Source organism: Dromaius novaehollandiae, chromosome Z, assembly GCF_036370855.1.
Source record: "Dromaius novaehollandiae isolate bDroNov1 chromosome Z, bDroNov1.hap1, whole genome shotgun sequence".
NCBI lineage: Eukaryota > Metazoa > Chordata > Aves > Casuariiformes > Dromaiidae > Dromaius > Dromaius novaehollandiae.
This window is the reverse complement of record NC_088132.1, coordinates 46427876-46446585: the sequence shown is the minus strand read 5'-3', so window position 1 is coordinate 46446585 and position 18710 is coordinate 46427876. Positions and strand designations below refer to the sequence as shown.

Here is an 18710-nt window from a genome sequence, read left to right as displayed (position 1 = left end):
TTACTACTAGAAACTCCTGTAAGAAATGTTTGTTGTGTTGTTAATGATGATAGCAAGTGTTAGATGGTTTTTTTTCCATAGGGAAATTGCAGTGGAAAATGTTCCTGTTTTATGGGAGTTCGGGGGCTGCTTATTTTCCAGAATGCTTTCCTAGGTGAGAACAGACAAACCTATACCATTTTCATGGCCTAAACCTGTCAGCTTCTGCCAGGCTGGCTTTGATTGAACTTCCCCCCCTCTCAAGTTGATCTTGCAGCACTGTGGCCACATGCTTCACCCAGGCTGGGAATCGACCCATCGAACAGTGTAACTGCTGGCTGTGTGAAAACCATGGACAGGGGCTGTTGTCTCCAAATGGGGAAAATCACAGTAGAGAGCTGAAGAATGTGGACTGTTTCCAGATCTGGACAGTTCAATACCATCTGGCTCCTAGCCAGACCTTGGTGGTCAAGTTACAAAACTGTTGTACTGCCATTAAATGAATCAGGTAACTAACTTTTATCAGGTTGAGGTTCAGCTCAGTTTGTGATGAAGTCACTGATGATATGATTTTATTTCGTTGTATAGCTGTTTTTCAAAGTGCTGTTCTGTAAAAGAATTTTCCTAGTATATAGAACATACCACAATAGAACATAAGTTTAAACTTACTGGAATATGTTTTTGTGTTGTCGTGTTCTGGAGATGGTGGTCTTGATAGCTATTGCTTCATCCAGAACAGAGAGTAAACTCTAGCTATTTGTAGCTGATCACCTTATACTGTATTACATAGAGGAGAATCCTGGGAGTTAACACAAGATAAGGAGTTCATGTATGTAGCCTCTCTAAAACTATCAGAGTCAGTCAGCTTCCCTGCTTTATTCCTGAGATGGCACTCGGTACCAGAAGATAATAAATTATGCGTGCTAGAACTTTAATTATTTCAACAGGAGTAAGCAGTTCATTCCCCCATGTCTTTTTCTAGTCATATCCAGGTATTCTAAAGGTCAAGCTATCTCAACTCAGACAATACCAGATGAATAACGCAGTATGTCTTGCTGGTATTCCTTTCCCAGTGAGTATTTTCACTTCACCAGAGTGCAAGCAACACCTGTTCCAGCTAGTACGAGACATCTGTATGATAGTAACACAGCATCATATTTTGATATTTGCTGGATATTGCTCCGCAGATAGTAACTGTTAATCAGAGGCAACATGAGTCTGCTGTTTTCCAGTTATCGATGATGAATTTTGAACTACTTCTTGCAAAAATGCTGCTCACAAATGTATTGGTATCCAGCTGGGGATCACAAAGGCAGTTTAAAGAAGTCGGCCTCAGATAATATGAGCCTCCATTCAGATGTGCAGAGTTTAGGGAATAGTTGGTTACATTCAGTTATCAGCAGTTTTCAAGACATTATTTCCCCTTTTTGGATCCAAATCCATCCTTTCTGCTTTGCAACTACTGTGAGTAGTGTCAAGATGCCAAGAAATTGGCAGAGGACTTCAGCCTCCTGTTTGTACAAGCATGAGGAGCTGTTGGGCAGATATATAGGTCTCATGGACCTTATGAACTGAAGATGTAGGGATGCCAAATTCACTTTCTCAAAGAACCGCATTTACTTACATCACAGTTGCAGAGTAGCTGCACTCAGACCGCTTTCAGTCTCTCAGGCACACCTGTTTTCATGCATTCATACAGTTCCTAAAGCTTCCGAAGTATCCAGGTTACAGCACCCCTGCTTACTAAAAGCATTGATAGGGCAAGCCCAATTTGGAAAATCTTTTCCCTTGGGCCCTGCCAATAGTCTATGATTAAAGTGATTCAGAAAAAACAAGGTCTGTCTTATTTATTCATTGCTTGAAGGTACATCATACTCTGAGCAAAGGGATAAAATATGAAAGGTCTTTGCACATGTTTTCCTTTAGCTCAACCTTAATCTTCCCTTGCAAGCTTTAAGTTTAATTCAGCGACATTACTTCCATTTGAGCACTGGAAGACAGCTTGCTTGCAGCAGGTTCTTATCTTTTTTTCTGTCAGAGACTCATCTGTAGCCACCTCAAACCTACTCAAAACACCTCACTCAACCCTCCAATATTTATGAAGTTCTTATCTCTTACGATGGTAGGCTCACTGTTGGGAGAAAAGTAAGTCTGATCAGCCTGCCTGCAGACAGGTAGGAGCAATCTCCAATTAATATATCTCCCTTAAAGACTACTGGAATTTTCCCTGGAAGTACCTTATCCTTGCAATTGTTTCATGGTGTGTGGGATGGGTCGGTTGGTTGGTTGGCGGTGGGGGGTCTTTTGTTGTTTTTGTTTTGGGTTTTTTGTTTTTACATCAACAACGAGTACTAATGGTAAGTCAATCACTCTGTGGCAGCCACTGCACAAAAAAGAGTAGGTACAATGTCGTTGGCTCAAGCAGAAAGCTGGTAAACTTTTTTGTTCAAACAAAATGAACATGTGAGTTTGAGTTAGGAACCTGATACTTAGGTACAAAATACAGCAAGTTGTTCTTACTGAGACCAAGGATGACGAACAAATTGGTCATTTGAATTGGCTGTTGATGCAGAACCAAGAGTAAACTGTGCAAAAAGTATTCAAGTTGCTTTAAAAAGGTGCAATGTTTAAAATACCACCAGGCTTGCTGGTTTAGGGAGATTTTCTGGTTACGTTAAGCTTTTACCATTCAGACCTCTCCTCTGCAAATGGTGGCATGCAGAGAGGTCAGTAGGCTTTGTTCATCTGCTGGACTGCACTCATGAATGAAACCAAAGCACTTATGAACTTGGTTTAATTTTTAAAATAAAGCAAAAAAACAGATAAGGCCAGTGAAGAGTACTTTAATTCTGCATGTGGTACTCTAGGTAAAGGAAATTCCAAGTATGTTCCTACATCAGCGCCAATTCCTGGCTGCTTTAAATAGAGACTACTGAACCTGATTAAAGTAATTATAAACCTTTCTCAGAATAATTATGGTTTGCATCCAAAGCTTCTAGCCTGTCATACTTTTCAAATGTCTGGATTTGTTCTGAATCAGCAGTTGGACTAGTTGAATGCCAGTATTATGATTATGAAGCATACTAGCTTAACAAATTTTTCTCTGATCTAATTTGCTTTGTTCATTGAAATTGAAATTGGCCCTATTACTTCTGTAATTATTTTCTGACAGAAGTTTTCACCAGGGATATTTCACTTTCAAGGGCAAGGAGTGGAAGCCTAGTCAAAATCATTGAACTAGGACTGTTTATAAACATGACAGAACCTCTTTCGGTCATTTTTAGAAGACTTAATATCCTCTCTCCCAAGCTGCTAGTGATGGTTTGCTTTGAGGGTCTTTTTGGTTGTTTGTTTGTTTGTTTTTGCTTTTTGATGAGGTTTTTTTGGTGAAAGTTTATAGTTTTACTTCTCTATTAAAACTTTTATACACCCTATAATGAAATAATACAAATTCTTAGCTATGAGTAACTTGTACTTGAAATAAAATAAAGTATAATTATTTAGATTAGCTGCAAGTGCATATTGGATGTCTCTTTCCATTCAGATGGTGTAATTGCAGCTGGTTTAGTAGTTTAAGGCAGCCAAGACACTTGGTTAATAAATGCAAGCTGGACACCTGCTGGTTAGTAGAAAATCCAAGGTGAGGGATATACTTGTTATCGTTTAAATCCTATTTCCAGGATTAAAGGGAGACTGATTTGATTAAAACCAGTTCAGACAGTCTGAAATTTTTGTCAAGAAAGTAGGGCTTGTCGATTTTGTGCACTTAATTTTGGGGGGGGGGGGGGGAGGGGGAGGGGGACTGTTGTTCTTGCTGAAATACCTGCTGATTTATAAGAAAACAATAGTGATAACTGCTTTGCTCACAAGCAAGTTGAGAAAATATTGTTCCCTGCATTCCTACCTGATGTTGTGACTGAGGGCTATTACTATTTTTGGGGGGAAGCAGGGTGGTTCTATGATAGTTTCATGAACTGAAAATGTAATAGACCACTGTTGTGTTTAACAGTCTTCTCTCTGCAGCATGTTGTATGGAATCTATTTGCAAGTGTGAGGATTTTTCTTGTAGCCCAAGCTTTATGTGTGATGACAGATTTAAAGAAATATATTTTCAAATGTATAGCTGCCTCTTACTGTTTTTATAAGTGAATAAATTGATGAAACTGTAGAGTTTTTATCTCTTTGTTGTATTAAAAAAGCTCTGCAGTAGTCTGATAATCCAGATTAATCTCATTATAAATACTGTTTTCAGAAAGTATCCACATATGGGGGGTTTGGGTGCTCCCTCCCTGGAAAATACCTGTGCTGGGTTGTGATTTTTTGATGTCAAAATGTCAAGTAAAAGTGGACATTTATATGTAAATCAAACGTGATGAAGGTTAGATATTATCTTTTCATACCACAGCCTTGGCTCATTCAAATTCATGAGACTGAAGCAGTCCCCTCTTAAACTGCTTCTGACAATGACCATTTGAATAACTTTATTACACTGTACTTTGCTGAAATTTTAGAAAACTGTGCAATCTATTATAATTGTTTTTTTCCCCTCTCCTTTCATCTTTTCTCTTTTCTGTGCAGGTGATTTCTATTCACTCCTTTCCAAGCTGCTAGGAGAAAGGGAAGATGTTGTTCATGTGCATAAGTATAACCCTACAGAAAAGGCAGAATCAGATCTTGTAGCTGAGATTACTAATGTAGTCCAAAAGAAGGATCTTGCCAGAGAGGTCACAAATCACGATGAGAGGGGCAATGCTATTCTTGTCAGAGACAGAATTCACAAATTTCACAGACTAGAATCTACCTTGAGGCCATCAGAGAACAGACGTTTCTCTTTACAACAGCCTAAACATGATGAGGGAAGCTGGGAAAAAGAACATACAGGAGGTAGGTTAGGAGTTAATTTGAAATAATGAAATTCAGTGTAAGAGCTGTGATCCACATTAGCAAAATCTGAAGGGAATATCAATTGATATTTGAAAGTATTTTACACGAGTCTTCCTAATTATGAAAATGGTCTTCCTCTATTTTAGAGGTATTTTAGTGGGAGATTTTATCCCCTTTTATGAAGAAAGAATGTATACAGATGGGAAAATCCCCCTACATTTTGGAACATGGAGTATTTTTTCCACTCTCAAGACTTCTGCTTAACAATTTGATATCAGTTATGCTCAAACCAGGTAAACAAAGAAGGATATAGTTGTCACAGAAAGGGAGGCATTTTCTTAATGTAGCTATTGTGAAATGGCTCACTGGGGTAACCTTTTATATTTTATAAGTTGTTTTCTGATGACTCGGTTTGTCAGATAACAGATTTTGTAAAATTTATATTTTCTAATCCTATAGGCTGTTTTTTTCTTATTTAGGAAGAGTGGTAGTTAATACTGAAATATTCTTCAGAAATAATATTTTGTTCATATTGGCTAGCCTAATATTCCCTGACTGGCTGTTTTACTATACCAGGATAATAATTCGTTCCCTTCAGGTTTCTATGACAGCAAAAACCATAGAAGTATTGTATTTGTTTTACTTGCGTTTTGGTCTTTGTGATATTGATTGTGCTTAGTCTTACTCGCTAATGTGGAAAGCCAGATAATACAGCATGTGACAAGTATCTCATAAGAGAAACGGATATGCATGCATGGCAGTCATCAGTATATGTGAGGTGTAGCAGCACATGCTTGCTTTTATGTTGCTTGATGTTTCCAAGTGTTTTGCAAAAATATGTATCATTCATCATCCATTTGATTTTTATTTCAGTTCTAGGTATTAACCTGTAGCATCTCTGCTTACACGGGATTCTGTTGTAGTGTTCAAATACGGCAAAATTCTGGGTGTATATTTAATCAAAGACCAAAGATGAGGACTTTCCAATGTTACGTTATGCTAGCTGGTTTAAATGAGAGCCTGCCAAGCGATTGGCATAGAGGCAGAAAACAAGTGGGATGTTGTCATGTGCCTGACATAAGCGTAAATCATAAATAACTCCATGAGCGACTGGCATTACCCAAATGTTTGGAAGAGTAATGTGTATGTATTTCTACAAGACCAGTTTCTTAAGGTGAGCCTGAAAAATGTGATGCAGAGAAAGGGGGGGAAAAAGTTAGAAACTGCCTTTCTGTTTTAACTCATTGAGAGGAATGAGTGTCAGTGAGCTGAATAAATGCCTTAGCTGGCACACAATATGGCAGAAATCCTGACTGTAGAAAAGAACAGTTTACCATGTTACCCTAGTAGAGAGAGATTCTTTTTTTTGAGGGGGGTGGGAGGGGAAGGCTAATAAAAGTACATCATTTAAAAGATTATTGAAATTGCAGCAAAAAGCAGAACTGAAATGATCTTAAATATTTAGCACTGAAAACTTCGTTTTTTAATTTTTGTAATGTTAACATTACAGAAATTCATAACTGCAGAAGCTGTCGGCGCCATCTTTTGGCAAAAGGATACTATAGCAATAAAAAAAAATCTTCAAGCACATGTTCAGTTTCTGTTTTGGGAAATATTTACATATTAGAAGAAAGAACTCTGCTTCTCTAACAGACCTTCTCCTTCAGAGGAGGAATTGGAATGCAAAGTTGTTTCAACTTGTTTAAAAAAAAAAATCATGCCCTCTCATGAGACTGTATGTGCAGTCTTTGATATATTAAATTCGTAGGCTAGATACCAGTTTCTGTTACCAAGAACTTAAAAGATTTCTAAATATCTTTGAAGATCAGATCCTAGTTTCTGTTAAGGTATAGCATTCATTTATTTAACTGTTTAAAAATTACCAGAATTAAAGTAGTTTAGTTTTGTAAATATCCCAGTTTTTCTCATTTAGCTAGCCTGAAATAACAAGCGACCAATATATATAATCTTATAATCTTACGTTTATAACCTTGTACTCCTGCTCTTACTGCAGCGTTGTTATATTATGACTCGGTGACTGGCCACTAACCAGTTGGTAGGTTGTTCAACACTGGTGCAATTGATGGGATTATACCTTTTAGTTACAGCAAGCAGTGTGATTTTTTCCAATTTTAAAAACTCCTTTGTGTAGTGCTTACTTACATTTGTCAAAATTTAACTGACTATTCTGACTGGCGCGAATAAAAACCAACATGAATGAAGTTTGTGAAGTCAAGAGCTAACAAGAGCTGCCAGGGATTTAGGGACAGTAAGTTATAATTTATCAGTAAATAGAGGATTTATTCTTTCACTTGTACAGAGATTAGAGGCTGATTTGCATGTTCTAAATCTATGTAGCTTTATTGAATCAAAGGAATTACTTTAAATTGCAAGACAGAAGACCTGGTTCTTGGTTTAGAAATCTCATTAGCAACAAAACCAGTGATTTAAAGAAAAAAACAGTATTTGTAAATCATTTTAATGGGAAAAAGTATTTCTATTTAGTTCCATGTGTAACTGTTTCATGGTCTGCTCAGTTTTATAGGGAATTAATTATCAGTCGTAGATATATGATGTCTGAATTTAATAACTAAGTTTTTTTTAAATAGCAAATTCCCCTAAGTTGTACCTGTATGGAAGGACTTTCAGTATGAGAATTGCAAAGGGGAAAGAAAAAATAACAATAATAAACCAATTTTGAAAAACTGAGAAAATACAAAGGTTGTAATAGGGCTGGGATTTTTGTGACAGTATTGTATTTAAGCTATCAGAAATATTTGCCTCCCTACAATGTAAGTATAAGGATTTCGCATCTTGTGATGTATGCCTTCTGGGAAACTGAATTTTACAAAGGCCAAAATTTTGGCTTTCTACATTTAGCCTTTTAATTTTTTTTTCTTTTTTTGGTAAAGGCTCAAAGGCTGAGGAGCAGTGTAGCATACATGTACAAAAGTTTTATGCAGGGTAGCTTAGACCGATTTTTGGATGAGCAGCTACCAAGCAGACACTAAATTTCCATCCTTTTGCTCCTTTCAAAAATGACACTGTCTGTGAATGCACCTGGTATTGCACCTGCCATTACCAACTAAACTGTACAGAAGTACTGCAGCTTTTATGAAGATGTATGATTTTTTTCTTAATGATTCTTCTAGCTTGGAACTCTTGTTTTACTAAAATCACTACACAGTAGAGTTTCTTCTGGGTGTTTCTGATAATTGCCTTGGATTCACTACAGATGCTGATTTTAGGTTTGTTGCTAGCTAAGGAGTTTCTCTAGCACCTGCTCTACCTATGGTATGTGAAACTACACGAGTGAAATATATCTTCTAGTCCATGGTAGCTTTTCAGCACTGTTTTGTCTTTCCCTATGTAGACTGTGGGAAATAGCTTTCCCTGACCCCATCCTTGCTGCAGTCCTCAGCTTGCCTCTCTCCCGAGTAAAACGGAAGCGGGGGAATGGTTATCACAGCAGCTGGATTGCATGATGTGACCTGCAGATTTGGGGGTGTCGTGTCCCTTTTCCTTTTTCCTCTCATTAGAAGATCACTTCCAACTGAGCCCCCTCAAACTGCTCAGGTGCTATGTCTTAACCTCTGTGATTTGCCTAGTTTCAAAGCACAGGTGTTTTGGCATGTTGTGGAAGGGGATACACGCTGCACATAGTGAGGTGGTGCCCTCGTGGTTGCTTTTGAGGATCACAGCAAAGCACAAACTCAGGGCCGAACCAAAGGGCGCAAAGTGCAGCATGTGCTGAAACACGTTGAATGCTAGTGGAATACTATTACTGTACGAATACTATTATCATACTACTATAGATACCTACGTAAAAAGCCTGTAAGTCAGAAATACCTGAATTAATCTGAACTAACTTGCGTCAAAAAAAAAAAAGAAGTGAAGGATTTTCTAACACGCAGAAGACTTTATTTGGATTTTGTTTTTTTTTTTTTCTTTTACCAGAATTAGTGATATGACCATATTAGCCCTGCCATTGGTGGGGGTTTTTGGGGAGGGTGTGTGTGGGGGATACAGTCCAGCTATCTTTCAAAAATGCCAGAGCAAACCACCCCCACTTCCCCCAAGCAGCATGTTAAGCAGTCTGTTTGGGTGAAGTGGCCAAAACTTTGCAATTTTTTCAAGTTCTAGCCTTCTCTGTATGGACCTTTAATCATTTTACATGAGCACTAGATGAACCACTTTGAGAGAAAGGAAGCTGCCTTTTGTCCTGTGCCCTCACTAGGTCTTCCTTCCTCACTTCCCAGCTCAGTTCTTCCTTTCTCCCTCGAAATTGTTAGTAAACATTTGAAAGACTATAGGGAAGATTCACAATAATAATAGTAATAGCCATCAGTACTTTTGGTTTCTATAATACTTTAAACTGTAGCCTTGGGAGAAGCAGAGTTGTGTCTCCACAACTGCAAATTTCTCCTTTCACTTGCCATCACTATTAAGCACTGGACCCTAGTTTTTTTGGGGGGTGGGGGCATCAAGGGAAAAGAATGCCCTTTTTTTCCCTATTCAAATAAAGAGGTAAAAGAAATACTGAACTGCTGTGGAAGAAGCAGAAAGGCTTTCAGGGTTTTGCTCGTCTCACTTTTCTCCTCTCCTCAAAGAGTGTTAAGGTTTAAGGACTCTACACACAAGAAGTATCCACCTTTTAGTAGTGGTTCACTTGCTAAATACTGTGCTTTTGATATATAGTGTAAAAAATCAGATATGTGTTATTCAAAAACTACTCAATATTTGTTCTTAAAAATAGTGTGCTAAGAAATAAGCAATGGCAGGTGTTCTACCCTGCTTGATCTCTTCTTTAGACATCTATTTCCTATTTATGTATATAATATTATTTGACTTAGGATATGAACACTTACTAGAGCTAATGGATGTGTTTGCTGTAAGAAATGTCATAGGCAAAATTCACAGAATTACCATTTTACTTGTTTCTCATCACTGTTTTTAAATTTTTCTTGCTTTCCTGTGTTTTTTTTCTTCTTTATGTTAAAAGCTTTTTAAAAAAAGCAAAGTCCTGAATCAACCCCTTCTGATATTTAGGGGCTTCAGTGATTCCTAGTTTGTTATACATTTTTTTTATTATTAAATAAACACTGATAGGTTAATAATAGAAGTATCTAGATTTGCCTGCTGATTTTGAATGGCAATTGTATGTTTCCACAGTCTTTCAATATAGAAAGTATTCACACAGCTCCTAAGAAAGACATCTAGAGTCTGTGCACCTGTATGCTGATAAGATGGAGAAAAGAACAGTCAAAAGTGGTTTTGAAGTTTGTCACCCTGTACATATCGGGATGCCAGTGCTTGTGCATGAGATATGCTTTATTATGTTAAAATAATGCTTGGAATTAAATTGCAATGCATTGATAGAAATACTGCATGTAATAAAATGTCCGTACGTTCCCCAACAATCTTTGCACCAAAAGCCAGTTAACCAATTTTATGGTTTTATGTAAATAAATTATATGAATGTGTCTTTTCTTTTTTTCTTTTTCTTTCTTTCTTTCTTTCTTTGATAGATTTCCACATAGAAGAGGTTGTCGACTGGCCTGGGTTAAACCTCAAACTGGGCCAAGTTTCTGGGTTGGCCGTGGACCCTGAAAATAACCTTGTTATCTTCCACAGAGGTGATCACGTTTGGGATGAAAAGTGAGTAGATATTCCGTGGAGTGACATGTTAGAAGATCAGATTGGTGTATGCTGTTTGTGTTTCTTCTTGAAGAAAAGAATATACAGATTGCAGTTCCTTTTCCATTTAAGTTGAGATTTATTTGTACTTTGGCTGAAAGTGCCTTCGGGAAACTCGTAATAGAAGGGGTGACTGACAGTTTGAAGATTGTGGGGTTGCTAGATCTTTAGACAGTAAGAATGTGTCTCCAGAGAAAACGTAGTATGTTAGGTCCCAAAACTGTAGAACCGTGTTAACGTGATCTTCACCTAAGTTAGTTATCCTTGCTTCTCTATATCTTTCAGCAGGACTAATTAGCCTGGAAGAATGATGGTTTAGTATAGTATACTACTTGAAGGACCTGAGCTTGTGATGTGCAAAGCTAGCTCTAGTATAGTTTCGTTTTTCTTACATTTATTCTCATTGAACAGAACTGGGATGTTAGAGGGCACTTGCTCGAAAAAGATTTTGATGTACTCAGTTGATGAGACGACATTCAGTATCTCAAAAAAAAGTCTAGACATTATAATGATGATTTCTCTAGTGTTTATGAAATAATATACCCAAAGGTATATTATTTTAAGAATAGATTCCAAATAAGTATGATTTATATAGTGCCCTTCTATCTATGCATTTTAAAACAGTATGTTTTACTTTTAGATGGACATTTTGGAAAAAATGCCATGAAATTGTAACATAACACTGGGAGGGAATAATTTTAGCTTGTAAGAGAATATTATGCAGTCTCCCTCTTAAATATGCTTTTTTCTTTTTATCTTCGTACTTATCTACTTTTTTTTATCTTAATTTATTTAATTCATAAAGTAACTTCTGAAAAATGGGGCAGTTTTCTCAAATTTATAATGACAAATGATGCTTTAGAGTACTGTTTTATGGTAATTTTTTTTTTGTTGGTTTTTGTGGGGGGAGGGGGAGTGATAAATAACATAATGCAGGAGATAAGGCAGTCGTTTACGTCTCTTGTGCATTATATCAGCAATCTCTCCAGCTCAAGTGTATACAAATATAGACTGTACAATTTTGAAAGGATGACGCATATTGCAACTTGTATTACTCAGACCAGGTAAAAGCTGATACTGATTTGGCTCTTCTCATCCTCCTGCACATGAACATAAATGCTGTTCTTTGTGTCATTGAAGAAAGAACTGAATCAAAAATGTTTCAGGATAGACTGGCAATTGTGTTTATTTCTCATTTCTAAAATGTGTATTTTGGGAGTCTGACAGTAGAGAGATACCTACAGCCCAGAGCACAAAACTGGAATTTGAGACCAAGCAGTGTGTGGAAAACTTAGAGTTTAAAAACAAACAAAAAACAACCCCCTTCCCCCCTCCAAACCTTCTAAACAGTTGGAGTGCATTTATTAGTAAATTATTTCTGCCGTATGTAGTGCGGGCTGACCCCATATAAGATTTACAGCTGAAACTATTAGAAGAGGGAAGGGAGCGGGCAGAGTGAGGAGACTCACTTTGGGGAAAGGAGTCAGTGGCAGAAAGCAAGATCAAAAAAACAATTTTATTTAAATGAAAACATGATCTGTTTAAGAAGCTTCTTTCTGTCAATTGTTAGTTATCCTGAGTACTGTCTGAAACGTTGTTGTTTTACTATAACCATATGGGTGGATTTAGCACACATTAGTCTGTACATCAACTCTGTCTTGAAGCTTGCTGTATTTGCCATGATGCAGTGATTGAGGCTGGAAGAAAGTGAAGTTGTCTGACCTTGTGAATATGATCAGAAACATTCAGACCCAGATATGTAACCAAGATGGAGAAGGAACTGTTGTTATCTGAAGTAAATGTCTGTTATGTCCCTTCCGTAAAGACATCCATACGTGAAACCCTGACTCTTCTCAGGCAGGTTTCATTCCACAAGTCTTACCTTCTTCCCCTTCCGCTTGTGGAGCACAGTTGATAAATATATGGGAGAGTTAGTGCTAGGAAGAACTTTTAGATCTGATAGGCTACATAAGTGGCCTACAGAAATTTTAGAGTTTTGTGACTTTAAAACAGTGTATTTGGTAAACACAACTGTGCTTAAGCCATGTTGCTCGTCTTCCAGATCTTGTGGCACAAAGAAGATGCATCCTTTTGTGTGCTCAGTCAGCAAGCCTTCCCTTTTCATTTTCAGCTATGACGTGGGTGCATGAAATACGCTAGAGACCTTTTCATGGGCTGTGCTGAAAAGGAAGGAGTATATCTGTTCGTATTTTTCAGTAAAAAGAAATAAGAAATGGTTATTCGAGGGGTGACTATTGAGTTTGGTTGGGGGAGGGATAGGAAGATATCAGCCTTGTAAGTTAATGCTTATTATTAGCTTGCAAATACGCAATTAAGTGAGTATATAATATTCCTTAGCAAATCATAAATGTGATGAATCTAGCCCCAAGGCCCAGAATTTTTTTCTGTTTCAGTGCTTCACCAACACAGTATAGAAATAAGTAAACAAATTATCTGTGCTATTAGACACTGCAGAAATGTTGCCAATGCATTATTAATACATGCTATAAAAGCTGGATCCTTATTCAACTAAATGTAGCTGAGTGAATGGTCTGTGCTGTTTTATAATGCATCTTTAGTCTGGTATAGAACACAAAAACAGTTATACAATGTCAGGCCTATAATATAGTAGCAGCTTTTCAATTGCTTTAACATTCCTCCTGTGAATGATTTTTAAAGGAGGAAAAAAAAAGTTCCTTTTAAATGAGTCATTTTCCTTTACCACACAGTCTCCTCCATTACAGAACAGTGTTTTGTGCTGTATGCAGCACATGCTATTCAAAGTGAAAAAAAATTAGAACTATTCAGCCAGTTGAGCAATGAATTAGTTGAAAGTTCTTCTGGATTTTGTGATGAAAAATGTATGTTATTTATGCAATCTATAAAAGACATAATAAAGAATATAAACTGCATTCCTGGAAGTCTGCTATTGCATTCTTAACAAGCAACGGCTAGACAGGATAATTTAGGCTGAGCACAGTGCCGCAACAATGATGGATATCAATCAAGAACAGAGCTCAGAGTTGTGCTTTCCAGGGCTATGGGATCAGGTGGTCTGTCTAAATTTAATATGTAGCCCATAAAGGTTTTGTATTGTGGTAAGCCACCAGCTGAGAAGGTAGAAAAATAACAAGGGAGATATACTGAGGTTTGAAATGAGAAGTAGTAACATATGCGGCATATTTTAGATGTGCTTTGATTTCAAACTGCAAAACCTTTTAGAAAATCATGCTGAGAGCAGAACAATATGGCATGTAATAATGAGCTGTTCAGTTTTTATTTACTTTTTTTTAAACTAGCAGTAGTCAGCATAGTTTGTGTCCTCCTTTATCAGTTGAAACAGAGGAACGCTGATTGCTTTGGAAACTGGTCTCAAACCTGAGGAAGGAAAGAGGGACTGTGATTCTCTAGCACATTACTCTTAAGAAAGGAAGCATGCTACTCCTGGACAAGGAGATTTCACAGGGAGAAGATATATGAAAGACCTCTCCCGTAACTTCATTTGAAAATCGCTAGACCTTTTCTGAAAATACTACATCATCTCACATTTATACTAAAAGCACTCAGTTCCCAGAAAAGGTAGGTGATGGTGAACAGGGAATGCTTCAAACATGAATAGGGCTGTTATTAAGATCCAAAATCATAACAAGGAAAGATGACACAGTTTTTAAGCTGTTTAGCAAGTCACTTCTCCAAAGAGATACCGTCTTCTTTTCTGGGGGTTTTGTACAGTACCTGTCAGTCGGTAAGATTCTGTTTTGTGATTAGTTGTGCTGATTAATAGTAATATGTAGCTTGCACATAGCTTGAGGCTAGATAGGATGAATTTTCGCTCAGTTTTGTCTTAAGTGACTCCATTAATGTGGGATAGACTGAAACATTTTAGCAAAGATAAATCAGGTTTGCAAAAGTATCTGTCATGCTGCTGTGGAAAGCAGAAAATCATCTGTGAGTTGGAAGAAAATTCTTGGCCCCAAATCTAGTTCTTTGCAAACATCCATAAAGTTACAACATTAGCTAAGCATCTTAGGAAATTATGTACTGCTACCGAACATGAGTTTAGTCTGTCCAGTGCTGGATTTCCAGTTGTTGCCATCCACTCCTAGAATAAGTCCTTAAGAGTATTAAACCCCTGGATCCCTGTCATTTACTGAAATCGAGCATGGAATCGGGGGGGGGGGGGGCAGAGGGGAAGGGGATGTGTTTTTTAATAAAGCCATTTAAAACCAAGAGACCTTGTCATAGGCAGTGACTCTCAATAATCATAACGAATGAAATAACTGCAGAACCGTGGTCAAATAAGCAAATTAACATCACTAGGTTAATGTGAGCCAGCACTATTTACCCTGCATCTCCTTATAAGAGTCTGACAAACAGTTCTGAGGAGGGCTTAGCAGAGAGTTAAAGTAGCTATCACCTTGTGCATAACCGTTCATAGTAAAAAGGATTTATTGATTTCAATCAGAAATTAAGTAGCAGTAGATAGTTACTGTACATAATGGTAATGTCTAAACATTGCTTTTTAATTGTAGTCTGCAGAAACTTAAACATTTCATATATTTTGCTGGTTATATATGAAACCAGAATTGCTTTTCCACTTTGAAAATTCTCAACACATGAATATTTAATGTTATGGAGAGGATAGGCTGCTAGGAGTGTACGATATAAAGTTTTAAAAGCTTTATTCATAGCCTTCGCTGTTACAACAAGTATATTCTTGTTTACCAACTTGCATCAATCATGGTTGGATTTCTCTTAGGAGATTAAGAAATTGAGGGTGGGAGAGGGGGAGCATGTCTTGTATTCAGGCATTTTAGTCCACAATCAAATACCATTTTCTAACATTTAGACTTAAATTTTGTTCAAAATGTGTTTACATGTGCTATATTTACTTTCACTGAATGCCGAATGCATATTTCAACAGGTTGGAACAACAGCCAACTCTTTTGTAGGATACAGATGACTGAATTTTTTATTCTTTTTTAGGTATATGATAATTTTATGTCAGGTAAAATGTCTTCTGGAAAGTTAAGAAAACCGAGCTCTTAACTTCTGAAATAAATGCTAAAGTGTTTAACTAAATATTGTTTTTTAATATCTCTTATGTACATTTTAAATTGTACATGGAGTTGTAGGGGAAAGAAATACACATCATATCCCATAGCCTCCAAGTGTACTCTGAAAAGAGTAAGAACCTTGGGACCTTGATGTTACTGTAGGAAGCTCTGGCAAAATACTGAACTTTGGTTTTTTTTAAAAAAAAAAAAAAAAAGAAAGAAAAAGAAAAAGGTGGAGGGGAACACAACAACCCCAAAACCTCAGGTAATACTAAGTTTACTAATTCATACTGATAATTATGCCTTGACGATTATCTATGTTTTTAGTTAGCTTATGTTGTTTCATGAATTCAAGGATTGTTTGTTTGATTGCTTTAATAAGAGAAAACTTAGCTTTGTCTTAACTGTTGCTGTGTTGCTTTGGTGCTTCTTTATTGCGGAAGTCATAACCTCGGTAGGAAGATTGGGCATCCAACAGTAGAACTCTTGCATGATCACACAAAAGTATAATAAGGTTTATTTAAAAAAAAAAAAAAAAACACACGCACGTACTGGAATTAGTCTACAAAACTCAAGCCTAAGCTGTATGTGGTGTTCATCAGTGGAACATGCTAACACTTGTTTTGTATTCCAATGTTTTTGTGTAGCTCTTTTGACAACAAATTTGTTTATCAGCAACGAGGAGTTGGACCAATTGAACAGAACACCATTCTGGTGCTGAATCCAAGTAATGCTCAACTGCTTCATTCCATGGGCAAAAATCTGTAAGTTGTTTTTGCTGTTATTTTTAACCCTGGAGAGTCCCCAACGCCTTTCTTGTTTGTAAGTTACGTTGCATGACTGTAGCCTCTGACTTTATTCAGTCAAAAAAAACCAAACAAACAAACAAACAAAACAATGACTAACTAATAAAACTCATTTGGCATCCTCACCACCTCTGCTTTCTAGCAATTCATATAATTTCATCTGCTAGCCAGATTAACAGAAACACAGATCTGATGAGTATTGTATATTGTCCTTAAAGATACCAAATGTTAGCCCCAGTGAGGTACCAGAGATGGAGGGAATTCCAGAGCTGAGATTCCTGTTGAGAAAATTATATTTATAGAGGTGTCTTCATTAAATGCTACATGTTGTTAGCATGTAGAGCATTTGGTGACCTGTAGATTAAAAAGTGAAATCTTGAAAACCCTCCTTTAAATCATTCTTCCTGAAACATGTTTTTAACTTGATCCCTCTCTATTTGTGTTTGCAGATTTTATTTACCACATGGTTTGAGTATAGACAAAAATGGTAACTACTGGGTCACTGATGTAGCTCTCCATCAGGTACGTTTTTGAAGCTTCGATGCCAAGACCTTAAAACTTTTGCCAAAGAAAATTTTTACATTTTCCCAGAGATTTGATACCGGTTATTTAGCTAGGGCTGTTAAGATGCACATTCAGAATATGCCTGAAGATATTGACCCTCATGGCCCTAGTGGAATAGAGGTGTGTGGAGTAATTTGTTACGTGGATGTACAGAAATAAAAGTTGCTCTTCTAAAACAATCTCTCCTCTGTAAAAGAACAGATTATTCTGCTACAGCTGTGCTTGGCAATTCCTGCGTTCACATACCCTGAATGTGAAGCTAAGCCATTTACAGTAATCACAGGATATTTTTATTTTATGCAGAAATTTCCTGGAATTGACACTATTATAAAGCTGATAGTAGATTTCATAGTCAATATGTTAGGGTCATGTTTTGTATATACATTTATTTTATACAAAATAATAGATATATTTTCCATAAACAGTCATCCCTCCTGTATATCATCTTCCACAATTGTGAAACCTCTTATCTTTTCCCATTGACTAAAAAAGGTTTTCAAATTGGGAGCAGATGATAAAGAACCATTACTGATCTTAGGAACTGCTCTGCAACCGGGCGGTGACAAAAATCACTTCTGTCAACCAACTGATGTGGCTGTGGATCCGATCACTGGCAGTATTTACGTATCTGATGGCTACTGTAACAGCCGAATCGTTCGGTTCTCTCCGAATGGGTTGTACATCCAGCAGTGGGGAGAAGGTACGGTCAGAGCTCTTGGTACTTAACTGATACTGCTGCTGTCGTGAAATCGTGTTATCATGAACCACGAGATTGTTGATGTTTTTCTTATTTAAATCTATTACTGTAATACCTTCAAGGCCCTGACTGAGTTTTGGCCTTGTCTCTGCCTTCAAATTCTCTTGCTTCTGGTTATACAGATAGACATAGTGGGTATTTTTATATTCCCTAAAAAATAGTTTTGAACAGTTTGTTGGCCTGCTTTCAGCACAAGTATTGGCATGTCCTAGCTTATCAATAAAATGTTTTGACTTTCAGAAAAACTTTTAATTGTTTTCTTTAAAATTGGATGAAATAGTATGAGATTAACTTTTTTTTTCCTTTAGGCTTATGCCATGATGGCATCCATCTAAAATTTTGTGAATGATTACATTTCTGCCTGACTTAGACTTATGTATCAGGCATTATGCTACTGCAAGTATTTATAGAGAAATAACTAATTCATAAATTCAGATTTTACAAAGACAACATGGAAGAGTGCCATAGTTTACCTAAATGAATAAAATTGTTAAGGGGAAAAAAGCAAACCAAGTGAGTTTATTCTTTTCCCACAATTATGTTGCATTATGTGGAATATTGCTATTTCTAGGCAGAGATGATAGCTTCAGTGTGTACCTTAACACAAATCTGCATGTTTTGTATTACAGAGACTTCTTTAGATGGAGCCAAACCTGGGCAGTTCCATATCCCTCATAGCTTAGCCCTGATCCCTGACTTCAGTCAGCTGTGTGTCGCAGACAGGGAAAATGGTCGAATCCAGTGCTTTAGATTAGAGACTGGGGAGTTCATAAGAGAGATCAAGCACAACTCATTTGGAAGGGAGCTGTTTGCCATTTCATATGTTCGAGGTAATTGCTTTTCATGTTCTTCGGATTTCTAGCACTTGTTTACTGACAGTATACCACAATATACAATGTTATTCCATTAAGAGTGCTATCATGTATCTTACGTAAGATATTTATTCTCTTTCAAAGGTGTGCTGAT

The 18710-nt window shown here is 37.0% G+C and overlaps 1 protein-coding gene across 5 annotated transcripts in view; it reads left to right on the top strand.

Annotated features, from left to right (window-relative positions):
- The window catches only part of LOC135323513 (peptidyl-glycine alpha-amidating monooxygenase-like), a 148924-nt gene that overhangs the window by 118111 nt on the left and 12103 nt on the right, over positions 1-18710 (top strand). For 4 of the 5 annotated variants that reach the window (XM_064501932.1, XM_064501931.1, XM_064501930.1 and 1 more), the window contains 6 exons: positions 4558-4863; positions 10392-10521; positions 16265-16381; positions 16873-16945; positions 17480-17687; positions 18374-18574. In XM_064501932.1, coding sequence (XP_064358002.1) covers positions 4558-4863; positions 10392-10521; positions 16265-16381; positions 16873-16945; positions 17480-17687; positions 18374-18574 — 1035 coding nt within the window. The remainder of the gene's footprint in view (positions 1-4557; positions 4864-10391; positions 10522-16264; positions 16382-16872; positions 16946-17479; positions 17688-18373; positions 18575-18710) is intronic. The other variant, XM_064501934.1, reaches the window with a different exon arrangement.